Consider the following 19,653-nt stretch of genomic DNA (forward strand, 5'->3'; position numbering starts at 1 on the left):
AGAGCCAAGATGCTGGTTGGTAGACCTATCCCATGATCAGATCCAAAGTCGAGGTCAAGACAAGTCATGTGCTCAGTAGGATCTGAACTTAGATCAAGATGGCCTCTTCCGAAGAGAATCTGCTGCACCATACCCATCCTGGGAAAAGGCTCTTAATAGGTACCAATGCAGATTGCAAACCATGGACACGTAACAAGGAGCCATGGTCCTCGACGGCAGTCCCAGAGATGTGCATAGTATCTAAACTCCAAGTGCAAGCGTTGAATGACACCGAAGGAGTCCCTGGAATGGCAAGAGTGGCACCTAGCGCCACCTGACATCTTCAGTGGTATAGTCCTCAGGGATGGTACTTTATAAATAGTTTTGGATTGTGGAGAAAATCCCAATACGGGTTGAAGCGCATGAAAATAAAAATAAACCACAGTCAAGCTGCCGTGGTGGCACCATACACTGCTCGGTTATGTCACATCCAGGGATGTCAAACTGAAGTCAGATTGAAGCCTTGGCACCTTCGGTCAGCGTGGGAGAGCCATTTAAACTTTCCTCAGTCTGGTCTGCCACCTAGAAAAAGTTTAAGGGGCGAGGTAAAAGTATCCTTCAGAAACGGGCGATTACTGCAGCAAGCGGGTGTGGCAACTCCAATAACCGTGGTAGTTTCGCATTTCACGAGGGGACTATGGGAAAAACTAAGAACATAGCACTATTCCTACAACCTGAAGTTAAAGAGCCCCGCGCTATCGGTAATCTAAGGGGCAGGGTAACCAATACGTCATTTCACTCATAACTTTAATGGAGCCCAGAGAGGCATCACTTAGATAACACAACCTATTTTTCTTCTATGATATTGGCAGATTTATTGATTTATGTGAGGATTTCAAATCAGTTTCCTGACTCCACAGTATGAAATTAAGTCACTAGAAACTTCTTGTCAAGTTCCTCCGAGCCTCAATGAATTCATTATCTGCACAGATGTGGGAGAATCAGTGTAGGCAAGTGACACGCCCCAATGTCGGCCCGTATTTACTTAGAAATCAGGATGGCAGAACACAAGGCCTGGTCTTAGTTTGGAGCTTGAGGAAGCTTAGTTCGGGATCACAAAACTGATGCTGGTCTACAAATAAATGTGGAATTAGAAATTAGAACGTCCACTGACCTTTTAATGAGCTCCACTGCCCACTCATACAGCTGGTCAAAATTGTCTGAAGCATGCGTCACTGAATAAGGCTGGTAACCTGGGAGTAGAGGATAGAAAAGTAAATTAAAGGTAAATGTTTTTCATTTTTAAGCCTTCAGCAATTTTTGCAGAACTTGTGAAAATGAGACATGTAAAATTAAATCAATGAAGAGTTTTTCTGTTTTGCTCTGGTAATCAGATAGGTGTGGTTAACGCATAGAGGAATTCATTACACACTATTAAGGTAGCCCTTTAGGAGGACTGTGCGAGAGGTGAAATAGGTCAGAAAAACATGTTTCTGCACTTTGGAAGTCTCGCTAGTTTGCTCTGGCATTCCTTCTTGTCTCTACAGCCATGGAGAGGTGACCGCAGAGGGGTTTTAGGAATGCGCCCCAGGTTCCAACAGAAAGCGAAAGGAATCCAAACATTCTGTGCACCCCACAGCATGCCCCACTAATACCTCATTAATATTAATACCACAAGACAATGCCTCACAGTCCATTTATTTTTCCACAAACCACAAGGAAAAGTAACACCTTTTACCGGTGGATCCTCCTTATAATCAAATTCTTCACCTTACGTTTTCATAGCAATAGTCCTGCAGCACAACAGGTGGCGCCGTGCGCCTCTGCGTCAACTTTGTTTCATCCTGGAATCACGGAGCAAATCTGCATATAAGGCCACCCGTGCATGGCTTCCTTGGCACTTTCTATGCCCTCGGAGCATAAAGAAATTAGAGGTACCAAATCTCTCATTAACGACATTTTTAGATGTGGAGGTGGAAGGGCAGCGAGGAATGTGAAGTTAAAGCACCTACCACAAAGTTACCCTAGGCAAGTAACTCCATCTTCTGATGGATACTTCCAACCACAGATTCATCACCTTTAGAATTGATACCAAAGCATTACTTCCCGAAATTTAGGGTCTATGGAGTGGACTCAGACCTAAACGTCCTGCAGGAAGAAACAGACGAAATGCCCTTTCCATCGAACCTGGCGGTCAAGAAGTAGTGCTTTGTGAACGTGTGTACTCACGCCAAAGTCGCAGCTTGACAGATTTTTGGCTAATGTGTAGTAGATCTTCAGGCAAAGGACTTTCCAGCTTGACAAAGTCCTTATGTGCACAGCTTTATCTTTCTTTGTCCCAGAGACCCCACAAAAAGGTGATAGTGAAAGATGGTCTTTGGCGCATTCGATGTAAAAGCTTTAAGCTCTTTTGGGGTTCAGGCGATTGAGTTGCTTTTTCTCTTCAGGGGGTTCAAGATGGGCAAAGAATGTTGGGAGGATGAAGAATTACTCATGTGAAAAGGAGTCACTACTCTCGGCAAGAAGGCCACCCTGGCCCTCAGCACCAGTTTGGCTGGTAAAAAGGTGGTGTAGGGCAGTTGCATGGAGAAAGCTTGTAGCTTACTCGTGTGTCAAGCTGAAGGGATTGCGATGAGGAAGTCTCTTTAGTGTTAAAAGACAACGACCAGCTGTGCATTGGCTTGACGGGCATACACATGAGAAGTCAGAACCAAATTAAGGTCGCACTTTGCATCATAAATGGTATGGGAGGAACATGTGTTAACCTTCAATAAACATCATCACAAAAGGAGCTTTGAGCAAGAACAGTTGGTCCAGTAAATGCAGTAAAGCCAAAAGGGTAGAAAATGAACCTTTCATTGTGCCCACCAGAAGGCCTTACAGGGCCAAAGACAAAACAACAAAATGTCTGACAACTTGGCTGGCAGAGGGTATGCCCAGTGGGTGCTACGTCAAACCAAAAACTTGTCCCGTCCCTGGCATAAATAGGCTTTTTGGAAGGGTGTCTGGAAGCCAGAAGGACACCAATAACTTCGGTAGGCAGGTAAAACGCAGTCACTCAATCCCAATCCCTGGAGGTATAGATTACACAGGTTCAGATAGAGAACCCTATCCTGCCGATGCGACAGAAGATCTTTCTGGAGTGGTTGCCCAATTGGAGGGCATATGTACGTGCTCAGAAGCTTCGGGTACCACACTCTCTGGCCCAATCCTGGGCCACTAGGACGACTTGGAACCAGTTGTTCCTGATCCTCAGAACTCTTGGCAGGAGAGGCAGAGCAAGAAGTCGTACAGGAATCCATGACTCACGCCAATCTAAACGTCGCTCCTACAGAGAACCTTTGCAAGAACTCAAACGCGCCAAAGTTTAGAAACTGCGTGTTCTCAGAGATGGTGAAAAGATCTACCAAAGGTACTCTCCATTGTCTGAAGACCAGGCAGGTGTAGCTGCCATTCATGATCTGCCAGGTACCACCGGCCCGGGCATTCTATGTACCCGTACTGTTCAACCCACCTCCACAGGCATAGATCTTCGTGGCACAATACCCAGGATCCCACTCAAACCTCCGTGTTGCAGTACCACAGGGCGGTGGTGTTATCTGTTAGAACCCGTACCAGCCACCACTTGATGGAGGGTAGGAAGGTCTTCAATGCCAAGGGAATGGTAGCTCCAACACACTGATATGGAGGCACTTTTCTGGTAGAGCCCAGAGTCCCCTGATGTGCACCTCTTTCAGCCGAACTATCCAACCCAGCAGTGATGCATCCATTACAATTGTCCGCTCTGGGTGAGGGGCTGCTGCTGGCTATTTTGCTGTCAAGCAGCCCCCACTGCAGAGCTTGTGCAGTCTCCTCTGAAATCTGGATGACCTCGGACAAGTTTTCTTGGTGCTGATCCACTGGGACATCAGATCCCACTGCAGAGCCTGCATACAACACCTGGTGTAGTCAAAAAATGGGAAGCTGAGGTCAAGAAGCGTCATAGCTCCACACAGCAAGAGCCAGGACCTAGGCTAAAACATCGGGATCATAGCCCAAATGTCCTGCACTTGTTGAAACCGAGGAAAAGCACGGAACCGCACCATGTCCAAAACAGCTCGTATAAGAGAAAGCCTCTGCAAAGGAGTCCAATCGGACTTTGGTTCAGGATAACCCAAACAAGGTGTGGTGCAGCGGCCAGGATTCACGGTTTGATCCCCGGCTCCGGTGGCAGCTCAGCATAGCACCATGTGACTCTGGGCAATAGCTCACCTAATTTCCACAAAGGCTCCCAGCGCTTGAGACCCATAAGGGGGAGTAGTTTGTGTTTAACAAATACGAATTTACATTTACATAAGGGTCACCTGGTGCAGAGGAGGTCTACGACTGACTGCGGCGAGCCCGCCTGTAACAGTCATTCATCAAAGTAGGGGAAAACAGACACCCCAACCTCCTTAGATGGACAGCAACCACCACCATCAGTGTCTTGAACACCCAAGGTCTGCTGGTGAGGAAGAGGGGCAAGTACAGAAAACTAAAAATGCTCCTGGCATACAATGAACCTTAGGACGAGTATATGAAAGTACATGTTCTGCAGATCCAAGGCCACCATCTAGTCACTCGGACCAGTGCAGAAAGAACCTGGGCCAGTGTGAGCATTTTTAATTTTGCATTCCACAGGAAGGCAATCAAATGGCAAAAGTGGGAGTAACAACCGCCCCCATTTCTGGAGGAAACTCTGGTGGGTGGAAAAGAAAGGGAAGGACACCGCTCTTCTGGATGACTCATTTATCAGAGGTGACGGATTGCTACCCTGGGAGTTCGGGTCAGATTCGGTCTCCAACAAGGTGGTTGCGCACCGGTATGGGCAAACGAAAGCAGCTTGGAGGCAAATGTCACAGGAGAAGGGGACTGGGAAGATCGGTGCTCGGGCGACCTGCACATTGCCTGCCTTATCCCAGACTATAAAAGGGTCGAGGTGACTGCAGCTGGGTCAGGGGACAGTCATTACCTGTACACCAAACTTTCGAAGTAACCACATCAGGACCAGAACTGATGAGAAACAGTGAGGTAGGGGTGGAAAAGGCCAAAATAATTGCTGTCGTAACTTTCCGTGAAGCAATCCAGGACAAAATCAGCTGTTTTGCCAAACGGGCCGGAGGCAATAAAAGGCAAGTCAATAGGGGATGCTTGCACAGCTCCAGCAAAACCTGTGGATCGAAACTATGCATGGCAATGGAGCACACACTGCTGGGTGTCGGCTGCTTGTCCCAAGCAAGGAAAGTGCCCGGACCATTCTGAATCACATATTTGGTAGCATCAAGACCATGCCGAATAGCTTGAGCCAAGGAGGACCTGAGCTCTTCCAGGACTGCCAGCAAGGAGCGGCCCAGTAGGAAAACTGCAGTGACTGACCACAGGGTTAGGCTGGTCGAAGAGAACAGACGTTTCCCAAACATCTCAATCCTTTTAGACTCCCTGTCCAGGGAGGTTGTTGGGAAACTATTAGAATTCACTCAGCTGGTAGACGCTTTGACCACTAAACTCTCAAAAGTAATATGCTGCGGAGAAAAAGGAGGGTGGTGAGGTGCCGGCCAGTTGCACCTTCCCACCTGCAGGTTCACCGGTGGGCAACAGTAAGGCTTCGGCCAAGTGCCCATGAGAATGATCGTTACGGTTTCGTTGAATGGGAGTAAGGGCTCAGAGGAAGTTGGACCAGGCTGCAGAATTGTAGGGGTGTTTGTCTCAGGTAGCTGTAGTTCCAGGACGTCTGATTACTGCAGCAAAGGAAGCACTCGCTTCCGCTGGCAGCTAAAAGTGGGAAACCAGCCCAGTATAAATGGAAGAATCAAGCCCAGTGTCCTCCTTTAAATCCATGTATTAAATGTCATCATAATGGTGGGGTAAATCACCCCAATACTCACAATTGCCATCTGTGTAGTGGCAAACTCTGACCAGAATCAGTACTGAGCTGTCTGAGCCACTGAGCAGGGCTCCCTGGGAGTGGAAATGAATTGTTTGAATAAGGTTGTGCGGGAACAAGGTGCACAAGAGAGAGTCCTCGGTTCAAGACTTATTCAGCTTAGGGTCAAACACTGGAACCTGCAATAGATTCCCATCTGGTACCGGTGACGATGATTGGGACCATCACAGGCCTTAGAGCTGGTACAGAAAACAGCCTGGGAGTCGGTGCGGAACACGAGGTGTGACCCACAGACTCCGAGTTAAAAGAGGATGGATTTGGCAGCGGTATCCTGACTGGAGGCCCCTACAGATCCTTCGGGCCTGAAGATGGGCAGAGGGAGCCGAAAGAGTGACAACAATATGCAGCATGACCTCCCTAAAGACCTCAAACAGAAGCAGAGCTGATGGCCCAGGGAACCCCGGGCACACTGGTATCAGATGTGAGACTGCCTCCTCAAAGAAAAAGAATGGCACCTTGAGGCCCTACGACTTCGCTTTAGATAGAGAGTGGTGGGATGGGGTTGAATCCCACTTCACCTTCTTAATATTCCCTCTTCGACTTGGAGGACTTGGAGGACTTCGACCCCAAAAGACCCGACGAGGGAACGACCCCTGGAACAGGTCGGCGCCCATGACTTGAAGCGGAACTTAGCGAGGTCTGTGACTTCTTTAGGTTGTTCGTCGATGTACAGCTTTGTTACACAGTCCTGAGACGCCTTAGGGTACATGAGAGCATATTCATCATGCAACTTGAAGTTGTGCCCCAAGCCCAAATAAGTAAGGCACTCCTCATGCAGGTCCATCACCAACATCTGATAGTCACAGCAAGACTTGATAACAGCAGTTTTAGGGTGGGACACCGTTCCCTTGGACACTGGAAATCACTTTGAAAAATTCAGAAGCCCAACAAAAAACGGAGCTGAGGTCCGTACTGGCATTTGAAGGAGCAGAAAGAAAGGAACTGATGTTGCCAAGCAGGTGTGGTCCTTCTTTTCGGCTCAGCTGTGTCATTTCCGGGCCAGAACCAAGTCAATGGAGAGCCACACAGCACCACCTAGTGGTATGCAGGCGCACTGCTTTGAAAACTCCTGGATACAGTCTGGAACTTGGGAAATATTCTTAACACGAGGAATCTGCGGGTAGAAGTATCCATCAGAAAAACATTTTTGTAGCTCTACTGTGGATGTGGTTTCTGGTGCTGGGACAATCACTTTAATTACTTTTTTTACTGCCAACTTATTAGGAAATCATCTGTACATTTTATACTTTGCATCTTTCCAAATGGAGAGTATGATTCCGTGTCACCAGTTGTCCACCAAACCTTAAATGTTCATGTCTAATTATTTAACATGAGGGAATGACTGCAAGATAGTCTTTTATTTTTACTTTCAAGACCTCCTTCCCCCAAATTATTCTCCAACGCAAGGAATCTGATGCCACGGTAGTGAGGCACTGAACTTTAAACCATTGTTAAGTTAAACCTACATTCTGTTAAAATAAGTCATGCTCCAATGTTATTGGCCTCTCCACATTGTGCTTTAAAACTTTGAGGCCTATTACTTCCCTGACCCATCTCACCTCTTTTTACTTAATTGGAGAGCCCGACCTCTAATAGCTTATTTACTTCCTTCAAGTGGCCAAGAATTAACAGGGCTTGACAACTGAACTTTTTATTTGGCGGCTACTTCCATTACAAATATTAAAGCGTTCTCAGATCTCTAATCTTATCTCTATTATGTTTGGGCCATGCCACACCCAAACACTGTCTGGAGTGCTCGCTTTCACATATAATTTCCTTATGCTACTTTGAGGTACATTCTGGAAGAGCATTCAGCAGACTCAAGCGCATGACAGAACGTAGTCTAAAGCTTCAATTAAAACACGTTTAAGTTTATTTTTCTAAGCCAAAACATCTACAAATACAGATAAACCTTTGCCATTTCCCTCTGAACTGTGCATCTGCAGTTTTTTCATGCTATAATAATGATCAATGCCTGCTCCTCTTATAGGATATGCTGAAACGACCAAACCATAGCACCTGATTCAAGTCAGACTTGATCAGTCAATCAATAAGGTGTATTTAAAAAAAGACTACTCACCCATAATGGTCTCAAGGCGGTGGGGGGGAAGAGGGCGGTTCACAGGTTCCAGTCCATCAAGGAGGGAGTTTGTCGAAGAGCAAGGTTTTGAGGTGTCTTGCAAAGATGGGGAGCGATGTGGTCGGTCTGAGGTGGAGCGGAAGGTCGTTCTAGCCTTTGACCGCGAGGAAAGAGAAGGAGCGGCCTCCCGATCTGGTCTTTCTGGTGTGGGGGACCACAGCATAGGAGAGTTGGGCTGATCGTAGGGTCCTTTGGGGTGTGTGGAATTTGAGTCGGCTGTTCAGGTATGCTGATCTGGTGTCATGGAGGGCCTTGTGATCGTGGGTGAGCATCTTGAAGGTGACTCTAGCTTCGATGGGGAGCCAGTGGAGTGTGCGCAGGTGCTCGGAGATGTGGCAGTGTCTTGGCAGGTTGAGGACCAGTCTTGCGGCGGCGTTTTGGATGTTCTGTAGCTTGCGTGTGAAGGTTAGCTTTATTCTGGCATAGAGTGCGTTGTCGTAGTCGAGTCTGCTGGTGACCAGGGTGTGAGTGACAGTCTTTGTGTTCGAGTGGGGGATGCATTAGAAGGTCTTACGTAGGATGCAGAGGGTGTGGAAGCAGGAGGACGAGACGGAGTTGATTTGGCAGTCCATTTTGAGCTCCGAGTCTGGGATGATTCCTAGGTTGCGTGTGTGGTCCGTGGCAGAGGGCGGGCTTCCGAGGGTGGGGGGGGGCCCACCAGGAGTTGTTCCGGGCATTGGGGTTTGGGCCCATGCGGAGTACTTCCGTTTTGTTGGTGTTTAGTTGTAGGCAGCGGTTTTTCCTCCATTTGGCGACGACTTCCATATCTTCTCGAAAGTTGTCTGGCGTTGTTGGGTTCGTTGGATAGGGAGAGAATGAGCTGCGTATGACAATGTTGAGTTCGTAGGTTCGGACGATAGGGGTGAGCTGAGCCATGTAGATGTTGAAGAGCGTAGGGCTTAGGGAGGACCCCTGGGGGACTCCGCAGGTGGTTGGTGTAGGGGCCAAGAGGAAAGGGGGAGTCTGACCCGCTGCGTTCTGCCGGAGGGGAAGGAGCGAATCCAGTCGAGGGCTTTCTCTTGGATCCCTGCGTCATGGAGTCTGCGTATTAGGGTAAGGTGAGAGACTGTTGAATGCCGCTGAGAGTTAGAGGAGGATGATGAGTGAAATCACAACAGTTTATTAAAACACGCTTCCAAACGTTTCCTGAATCCGGGAAAGTGATCTTACGTGGCTACACAGCAGTTTAGGATCAGATTTAGAACCCTCTTTAAGATCCCGGTTACTGGAACAGAGGATCAAAGATGAAAACTATGCCCTGTTACACCCCAGCCAGGAACTTATGATCAGCATCAATGATCACAACTTTCAGGCCAATCTCAGGGCATCAAGGGCCCAGACTGGGAAACATTCTGAACCCCAGCTTATTTACTCTTTCTATTTTTTTTAATAGCTGAACAGCACTGGAGCGTTCCGAGGGCTGCTTCAAAACTCCTTCAAAAGAAAGTTTGATTGGCACCAGTAAAGTTAACCTAAGGCTTGTCGGAAGAGAGTCTTCCAAGACTTCATGAATTTGAGTACGTTCAATTCCATGAAGGAAGCAAGAGTCAGAGTCAGACATGCATGGAACAGTTATCCATCTAAGTATTTAATTGCCTGGAGGATGGCAAAATAGTTTAGGGCGGCTATCTTAGGCATCTGGTCAGTGAGCGTGCAGGATACCACTTAGACCTCGAAGTGCCTGATTTACCTCAAAGGTTCTTGCTGTGAATCCTTTTTCTTCAGTGAGAGCCAATAAAGTATCATCAGAGCAGTGAAGGGGACATTTAAATGGTTCAGAAGCAAGTAGCATAGTGTGGACTCTACAATAAGACAATGGTTTACGCAGGGCAACCTGTAGACATCCTGCAACGTTACTGAACTCTTGAGTCTAGGGTGAAGTGAAAGTTGGTTGTTTACCATGAACAAATATTTTGGCAAGGAAGAAAGACATTTGTAAAAGTGCAACGAGGTCTGCTATCGAGATCACAGTGCCCTGTACCTAAAAAAAATATCACAGTGGCTGTTCCCAATTGGATATGGCTAACTATCAGGTATGTCCCTAGTACTTGGTGTAAGTTTGAGGGGTACCACAGGACTTACAGAACTGGTTGTGCCACCCTGTAGGTGCCCCAAGTAAAATGAGTCCTGCATTCTGCCACATTCCAGACTGGCAGAGCAGTCGTACGAGGAGCAGAGAAAGGAAACTAGGTGCCAAATCGGTCTCTCCAGGGGGTATGTAGCCCTGAAGTAGCCACACCCCTGGGAGGCAAGGGAGGTCTAAGCCCGAGAGAGGGGTCTGACCATTTTGGGAGTGGGCAGAATGGTGCATCCAGAGATAGCCAGATGCCACACTCCACAGAAAGGGGTCACCAGGTGGGAGGGAACCTGGTATCACATTGGCTACCAACCGTATCCTACCCGGAGGGCATTTCGCAAGCATGAGAGGGGCACCTCTGGCACCCAGACCTCACATCTTGACCGACTTGGAAGAACAATCGTAGGACTGCCCTGATGCCTAGAGGGACCAGCAAAGAGAGGTTGCACCATCGAAGACTGCACCTGCTGGCTAGCAAAGAAAGGGACTGTGCCTGCCATATCCTGCTCAATGAGAAGATTTCTCCAGAGCACAGTCAAGCCAAAAACTCCAAGGGCCAGCTGTCTGGTCTGCTGTTCAATAGCTCAGGGACACAACAGCTGAAGAAACCTGCTGGGGCAAGTTGGTAGCCTAAAGTCTTCAGAATGCTACCACCGCCACCATGCAGCACCAAGGACCAAGACCCAGGCTCGCTGAGCCCAGGAGTTACTGAACCAGGAAGGATTGTCCTGTGACCACAACATCAGGAGACAGGTAGTATAGTGGAGACTGGACTTCGGACCGAGAAGTACCTGCAGGAAGACCCCCATTAACCAGTTTGCATCCTCAGCATCCTTGAAGCATCTTCAGCATCCTTCATCCCTCGCATCAGGACCACTCCAAAGGAATCCTTTGCAATGCAGATAAAGTGAGTGAAACTGCCTGAAGACGCTTCTATGGAGGTAACTTATTGAGGACCTCGCTCATCCCCCCCGACTAGCTCCCTGCCAGAGTTGGTTGCTCCAAGTACTACTACCTGACCGCATTGACACTTAGAAAAGTTTTCGAACAAAACTTGTCAAGTGTCCAAATCATTGATTTTGCCAAGGCTTGTTCACAGTTGAGCGAAAAAGCTGTGATTTATTATTTGTAGTAAAAAAAAAAAAATCTCCGGAACCCTCCGATGGATCTTTTTCATTGTTTGGTCTAAATTCTTGTAAAAATACAGTTTTTTTTTTTAAAAACTGGTGTATTTCGAGTGTCGTGTCGATTTCTTCTTCAATTGTTTTGCTGCTGTTTAACCCTTTAATTGCTGCCGACGGCCAACGGTCGTCACGAGCGCTACCTCCCCAGTGCTGCGCACGACCGCTGGCCGTCGGGCCAGCATTCGTTCTCCGTGCTGAACGTTCGACGCTGGGAACGGGTTAAATGCTTTACACGTGCTCCTGTGTGTAAGCCTTGCTGCTCAGTGCCGCAGCTACTCCGGGTTCAACAAACTAAACCCAAGGGTCCAAAAGGGGTTGATACGTGTATTACAAGGTGAGGGTGTACAATCACAGCATATAATACACCCCATTTCCCCACAACATGGAACTGGATGGTAGGCCATGTGGGATTTCGGGTCGGTCTCTCATTCCTTTAGAAGAGGAGAAACCACGGCATGTTTACTAGCGATCTCTGGGATTTTTCCATATCGAAGACCATGTTCAACACATTTTGTGATACCCAGGGTGAGAGCGGGTTGATCGAGTATGATGACCCTGGCATCACTTTTAGAAATCGGACGCTGCTTCTTGGTTGAAAGAAAATTCAGTAAGGGCTGAAAAACGACCTGCAGGTCGGAAAAGCTTTGAAGACTGAATCCTTTAAGTTGGCAGTCTGTTGGAACACGCGGGGTTACAATGCAGTGATATAGTGAGACCAGAACGTTCCAATACCGCTCTCAGCTGCTTTTAACACTTTGGACCACTTTGTCTTCCGTCACCAACTGCAGGATAAAGGTGACCGATTTGAGACCCTCTACGGAGCGGCGGTGGTAATATCAGTGCCAGATAGATCCTATTGTTCATGCTCCGTTGACATGTCCCCAAAAACTTGACTCTTCTTGCCCATCTTCATTGGGGCAGACGTGGGATCCCAGCAAAACCAGAACCGCTTTTCCACTCCTCAACATCACGCATTTGTTGCTCTCAGAACATTAACGAGAATTTACTGAAACTGAATGGTAGCAATAACATTTTGGATTCTGACTTTTTGTCTTAACAAATACTCCTAGTAAATCTTGTGTATGAAGTATGAATTCTCAATGTGGTTTTAGTCTTGATAACCTTTCACTATGACAATGCAGTCATGAAATGCTTTTTTTTTTAGCTGAAAGTCTGTGTTGGATAATTGCCACTCATTCCTTGAAGGATAAACCTTCTGTAGAAGCTTAGGTAAAGCCAAACTGCATTATGGCTGTGTAGCTGAAAAAGCAGGACTCAAACAGATTTTTTTTTTTTAGCAAGAGAATTGAGAAGGCGCAGATTGTTATTAAAACTTAAGCCCAGTATTAAAACTCTTCCCAGGATCATAGCTCAAGGTTTTTTGATTACACAAATTAAGGAAACATGGAAAGCCTGTTTTCTGTTCTTCTTGCATAGCAACTACAGGTGCAGTCAAAGAGAAGCTCGGCAGCGCCTTTCGGTTAGTTCTCTCACATTGCAGGAACCTTAATTCAGAGCATTACAGCAGATTCTGGGTGAGTTGCCTTTGCTTGTTTCTTGCACCTAATCTGACTACAATTATTAATTGTGAATGGAAAGCTCAGGCCAGAGCATGAGGCCTCCCAAGAAAGAATAACATCAGCACACCTTACCCAGCCACTCCACCATCTCCCTGATGGCCGTAAAGTACTTCTCCTCCTCCTTCTCAGGGTTTGTGTCGTCGTACCGCAGGAAGCAGATACCATTGTTCGCCTGCCAGAAAGGTGCACAGTTAGACAGGCCTAAGCAGTTCCGAATGACCTGCCTTCCTCCTTGCCCTCCAGAGTCCAAATAAAATATGTCCTAAGGGCCTAAGCAGAACTCCTGCTTCCAATATTTGTATTCCCCTTGAAGGACGACTAGCACCATGCCTCTGAAACCATCAGTGGAAACCTACTATACAAAGCATCACAGCCACTGTCCATAATAACAAAGGTTCTTTGTACTGGGAGTTTGTGGTTTCTTAGGAGATCAGCCACACGTCAAAAGAATCTCACAAGAAGATGTCCTGTTTCTTGTTATGGAACAATATTTGGATTCTCCGACACTTGACCATAAGGTGTTTGGTCGCTTTCACATTTTAATAAATGCACTCAAATATTCTCCATACACCTGTCACACATCAAACTTAATAGCCCCAACATTTAGGTTGAAGGAGACTGTTATAATCAAAATCAGAGGATAGTCTCTGTTGGGGTGAAACTGGCTACAGACTGGATCGAATTAAATCCATGGATTATTAGTTTGGACTGCCTGTTTAAATCTTAACAAATAAAGCTCTCACAAACTTTGTCTGAACACCCACTACCATAAGGAAAGGACTCAAAACAGCTTTACAGAATCTGTCTCCAATAACCTTCATGAAACACCACAAGATTACTATCTTGCAGAACATTAAAAAATTGGCTTATTTTGCTAGAACTATGTGCCACTTTCAGCTCCTTTTAAACCCTCTTCTGCAATATTATCACCGCCCCCACACTTTTGCTGAGCTTTAGTTATTAAGCAAGAGCCAATACTCCCAAAGGTTGTATTGTAAAGCGCTCCCTTGCCCTCTGGCCGAGTAGCTGCTATCAGAAACACTGTGCTGTACTTTTCAGGGCGCACTAAAACATCATATGATTGATCTATTTCACTATCAGGTCTAGGAAATCAATGAATTTCCTCCACAAAACTTTACAAGACTTAGTTGTTTTACCCACCTTGGCATACCCGAAATTGAAGTTGATGGCCTTGGCATGGCCAATGTGCAAGATCCCATTTGGCTCCGGAGGAAATCGTGTTCTCACCTGGGAAACCAGAGCAAAAATTAGTCCATGATTAAAAATTCTTCTTCTGAAATCTCCGCAACACTAGCAGCCTAGCACAACATGAGCCATGTAGATCACGGATAACTAGGTAATGCCGCATTCAGACTTTTGTGAGTTTTGATTGATCAGCACATCACAGTGTGACACAGGCAGGCAACACTTCTAGCACAGAATCTAAAGTGGGTCTGTGGTGCAGGGTGGCATGTCCTATGTACCTCTGATCCTAATGAGGACTGCACAATATCTTGCATCATAAGAATCCTCATCACCACCGAAAGAAGTGGGGCAGTTTAAATACTGGCACACTTGCTGTTTACGTCTGAGATCTGCTCAATGACATATGACACACACTCAGTGCTGTACATAGGCACTACAGGCATGCATTTTCTCTCCCAAATGTGTCTCTTGCCCACTGACGCACAACAGTACACCTCACTACTCCCGCCTAAAACTCTGAAACTCATGCGCACAGAGTGGTATGTTTGCCTGCCCAGCTTGACATAATTTAGTAAAGTTGTGGTAAACATTCAAGTTCTATTAGACAGTAAATTAGCCACCAGGTCCCATCTCTCCCAACTGTACTTCAACTTCTAAGACTGGTTCTGCCCTAAGTGGGCAGACTCTCCCAGGCGAATCACAGATTATCTGATGTTTCACATGTTGGACCCAAACTCCTGTGGTTCTACTTCCAATTTACTTCAAAATATTTTGGTATTGTGACATGGATATGAACTCGAAGCCTGTGCGAGAGGTGAAATAGCACAGAAGTATATGGAACACTGCACTTTGGAACTCTTGCGGCTTTGCTCTTGCATTCCTTCTTGTCTCTGCAACCATGGAGAGGTAGCCACAGAGGGGTTTTAGAAATGCATTTCAAGATTTAACAGACTAAAGTGAACAGATAGACACCATACTGGGCAACAGCCATACCCGTTACACGGGCTTACCGCTTTGCCATAACATCAGTAGATTTCTTTTTTCTGCACTAATAAAGGAAAAACATTACTTACCTGAAACACTTTGCACAGCGCGTGAATCTACAGCACTCCCATGCATCCACAGACCGAGCGTGTGGTTCCACGAGTTCATGCCTCACACGCATCTACAGACCGAGCGTATGGTTCCACGAGTGCATGCCTCCCATGCATCCACAGACCGAGCGTATGGTTCCACGAGTGCATGCCTCCCATGCATCCACAGACCGAGCGTATGGTTCCACGAGCGCATGTGTCACATGTATAAGACGTCCACTTGTCAGCATGTGACGATACCCGCTCAGTCTTACCAGCAGGGGATCATCAAGTACAGCTGTGTCCCACAACACTGGTCTTGCGTGCATGAGACTATACAGAGGTGTAGTGTCCGTTAGTGCATCCATTTCGTGCAGCAGGGGGGATAGGGCCACTACCCAGGTGCAATCAGTCAAGAGAGGGGGCAGGAAAGTGCCAAGTGCCTCCCCACGATGGATACCCTGTCGATCTGAACGCCTCGGCTTATGCAGTAACTTCTCTATTGACACCTCCCCTCATGGAGGTTAGATGCCTGATTTGTCCTCTATTTTTTCAATGAATTGTCCCATTTGTAATACGCCCTCTCCTACCCACCGCCCCTGCAACTCTGATCTTGCAGTTCTCCGCCTTCAACCATGTCAGTAGGTTTGAACTCCATGTGGACAGTTCAGGGGCAGCCGCGCACTTCTGGGCCATGGTGATCCTGTGCTTAGCCAAAACCAGGGTCAAACGTGCATATCTACAGGTGTGTGAGCTTTTTGGGCACAGGGCTGAGATCTGGTGGGCGCAGAACGGGGTCAGGTGGGAGGAGGTTCTTAACCATGTCCTCCTGTTGTGTAGTTCCTATAAACCTATAAAGGAGCTGCACGTTTAGACAACAAGCACTGTGGTCTTGGTATTTGAACTGATTCAACACACCCCCCACCGGGTATGTTGGCCTGTATACCAGCTAGCTCACAGTGCCACTAGAAACTCCTCAAGGACAGAATAGTTCTTGGCAACTATCGAACAAGACAACCCTGATCTCTCAGGATCGTGGAAACAGTGCATTACATTTCGCTCAGTCACTCGTGCTCACTTAGTCTCAGAGATATACACAGAACAAACAATATGGACGTTTTCAATAGGTATTTATTGAACATTCGTCATTCTAGCGTAAAATAGGTGTGCTGAAACAATCATCAGACAGTAACCAATATAAATGATTAGAAGCAAGAAACATGAAAGGATGGTAGAACGCTACCATTTTGCTATAATCATGAATACAGGAAAATATATAAAATACATGACAATAAAATGCGAACTCCTACTAAGAAATCCTAACTAGATGTACCTAAGTGTACCTAGCATGTATGTGGGTGTTAAGCCAAGAATCCTTTTAGGATAAAGCCAACCCAATTACCTGAGGTGAGAGACTGTGGGACCCCGTCTTGGTCTCGAGTTCGACACCCCGCAAGAGATGTTCAGACCGCTGCGAGCTGGAGTGTCTGCATGCAGGAATCTCAGCATCTTGCGTCAGTGTGTCAGTATTGAAGTCATGATCTCCTCTGACTATCTCAGCAAGATGTGATGTTTATATACCCATAGGTTTCCCCAGGGGTTCTACCTTGCTGCGCCACGGTCTGACTTGGGATGACGTCGGGAATGAACCTTGTACACAATTATGCAGGAGATGATAGTCTGGCTGAGTTTCAGAGAATCCTAAATCCTCATGCATAATGTAGGAGGCTATTATTCAGGGAAAACCCTACGTTCTGTAAGGACTACTGTAACTAGGTAAAGGGTCAGTCGTAGCAGCTGTTATTTATGTAATATAGGGACGAATATAGGGGAAAGATTGTGATGTTACCAGGGCCTATATTGGGGTACCTGTATGGCATATAACACTCCAGGTGGCGGAGCACATTCTCTTAAAGTGCTGTCACCGGGCATTGCCACACCATGAGAAAGAAGTTTGCAGATGGTTCTGCAAATCATTGGCATGCAAAAGACAACGGAAAAAATCTGCCCCACCCTTTCAGGTGCGAGGTATGTGTGATGCATTACATTAAGTTGTGTACACCGCTGTCTGGCGTTCATGGACACCCCCTTCACTGACCACAAGGTGGTGTCTCTGCATGGCTGGTGTAAATTCCAGTGCATGTTCCCACCATGTTTTCAGCTGTTCTGCTGGGTATTTCAGGTTCTGCCATAGCACCCTATAAATGCATGCAACTGTTTTGCTGTGGTGCCCATGTGTCAGTAATGTCATTAAAGCACTGTCTGGGTCTAGCACCTACTTTTCAGCTCCCCATGCCTGCCCCACCACAGTGGAGAAGGACCAAATACAGGTTGGCCCCGGGACAATCCTAGTTATGCGTTTCTCATGTCAAATGACCGTGACTGTTTTCTTACCCATTAATTTTAATTTGTGTATATACAGTTGCAGAAGAATACAAGGACGACTGCATGAACAGTAGTGAGCAAAAAGGCTGTGCAAAAAAAGTGTGCCTAAACAGGACTTCTGGCGCCTAGAAGTAGCATGTTGCTAAAAGTGAGTGCATTTTGGATACTTGCGTTGCTTTCTGATCAATTTTTCCGCAAGAAATTGGGTGCAAGAGTTTCACTTTGTTTTTTTCAAAAAGTTCAAAACCAACACAGGGTCCTACTTGCTTCTTGAATTACCATGAGCAGTGGCCCTTTCACCAAATGACAAAGTCTATCTTATTTATTTTTGCCGGATAACAGTACCAAAGAAGGATAAGTTACTTACCTGTAATGCTAGTTCTCTTCCAGGTGAATACTCAGTCGTAAGCAATGAATACACCCCCCGTCCCAAAAAAAAAGAAATCTATATACACACACATGCAGCCTATAGAAAAGGCTAACAAATTACCAAATTACATGGAGTTTCAGTTTACAATGCCCCCCAACCATTCAACTTTTCTGCAATACAGAAAATGAGACTTAAGAGTGTAAAACAGCCTTTATTTGAAAGAAGCCGGCAATGGAATGGAAGGCATGGTTAGCCAATAGGCTGCATTGAAACCATAGCAGAGAAAACTGGCATTGTGTGTAAGACCTCACAGGGCCTCCTGCATCCCATCACGCCCCACAGTTGACAGGTCAGTTCTTTTTTTTTCCAGCTCCTCCAGCAGTCCTGTTGACCTAGAGAAAGTAGTCGTTGAGGAACAAGTCGTAGATATCAAGACCGCAGAAATGTTCAATGGTTGTAGGCCATTTTAAACGAAAAACGACATTTCATTTGGGCTTTTTTTTTTTTTTAGCCTTTTCTATAGGCTGCATGTATCCTCACAAATTTTTCAAAACGTATTGCCGCGGAGTTCAACTGCTATCTTGAAAGTTTCGGGGTGATCCGTCAAGCAGGGGCAGAGAACCAGGGGATACTTAAAGCGCATTTTACCTGTGTTCATTCCCATAGGACCTTTAGACACGGATACAGCTCAAACTGCTGAACGGAATTATACCAAATTTGGCAGAAGGTGGATGATGGTTCAAGGAAGTGCTTTCTTGTGATCTGCTGTAAACATGTTTAGTAGTTGTGGAGAAATAGAAATTCCCAGTTGTATATATAGGGACGCAGTGGATCTGCGGCCACCTACTGATCTCGTGCGAAGATTTAATTAGCTGCCAACCCTTGAAACCAGGTAGTACTTGCAGCCATCTTGTGACTCAATAGCACTGAGTCTTAGCAATTTTTTTTTTTTTTTTAAGTAAAGGGGGCAAGGTAGAAACACCCTTACCCCATAGTCCTCCGGGATGTCCTACAGGGACCCCCCCCCCCCTACCAGCCCCCCCCATCAAACATTTTTAAAAATCCCTTTTTGTGTACTTTGCACTTTTATTAATCTAAATAAATATCTAAATACACACACACATATCTATATACACACACACACGTAAATGTCCAGTATTTGTAAAGCGCAAACAATTACCTGGGGGTGTCAAGGCGCTGCCGTACGCAAGATTAAGCGAGCTCTTACCCAGTATCACATTGTGCTGGGCTAATCTGCGCCTATACACACACACACACACACACACACACTTTGATATATTAATGTGCTCCGGGATCCCCGCACGTGGGTGGGACTATTCAGGGCTTAGGACTATTGGGTAGTATCCCCTGAAAGAAATACTGATGCGACCTGCAGGATGAAAAATATTTTCAAACAAATACACATCTCATCTTTTTCATGCTCTGCTCCTATATCCTGCAATTTTCTGTCTGACCAGCTATGCCCCACCTTCCAGTCTGCTAACTTTCTAAAAAGGCTCAAATCACTGCTGTAACATTCCACCTTAAAGTCACATCTCAGGAACTGCTGGCCACCTTGGTTAATCAAATCTTCTAAATGTACAGAGCCCATGCTCTAAATCTCAAGGCTTACACAACATGCTATACCATACTACTTAAAGAAGATATTAAAAAGCAAGCACGGAGAGCGCCAACTC

The 19,653-nt window shown here is 46.4% G+C and overlaps 1 protein-coding gene and 2 non-coding genes across 3 annotated transcripts in view; all 3 read right to left on the minus strand.

Annotated features, from left to right (window-relative positions):
* Positions 1 to 19,653, minus strand: part of QARS1 (glutaminyl-tRNA synthetase 1) — a 242,690-nt gene that overhangs the window by 73,459 nt on the left and 149,578 nt on the right. Inside the window, exons 10-12 of the mRNA XM_086939337.1 lie at positions 14,084 to 14,170; positions 12,995 to 13,094; positions 1,154 to 1,232 (exon numbers count right to left, since the gene is read on the minus strand). Coding sequence (XP_086795463.1) covers positions 1,154 to 1,232; positions 12,995 to 13,094; positions 14,084 to 14,170 — 266 coding nt within the window. The remainder of the gene's footprint in view (positions 1 to 1,153; positions 1,233 to 12,994; positions 13,095 to 14,083; positions 14,171 to 19,653) is intronic.
* Positions 1,434 to 1,565, minus strand: LOC147693090 (small nucleolar RNA SNORA14). The gene has a single exon (XR_015300266.1). It is a non-coding gene; the product is annotated as a small nucleolar RNA SNORA14 (small nucleolar RNA).
* LOC147693091 (small nucleolar RNA SNORA14) lies at positions 14,929 to 15,063 on the minus strand. Its single transcript, XR_015300261.1, has one exon. It is a non-coding gene; the product is annotated as a small nucleolar RNA SNORA14 (small nucleolar RNA).

Source organism: Lissotriton vulgaris, chromosome 9 (genome assembly GCF_964263255.1).
Source record: "Lissotriton vulgaris chromosome 9, aLisVul1.2, whole genome shotgun sequence".
Lineage (NCBI taxonomy): Eukaryota > Metazoa > Chordata > Amphibia > Caudata > Salamandridae > Lissotriton > Lissotriton vulgaris.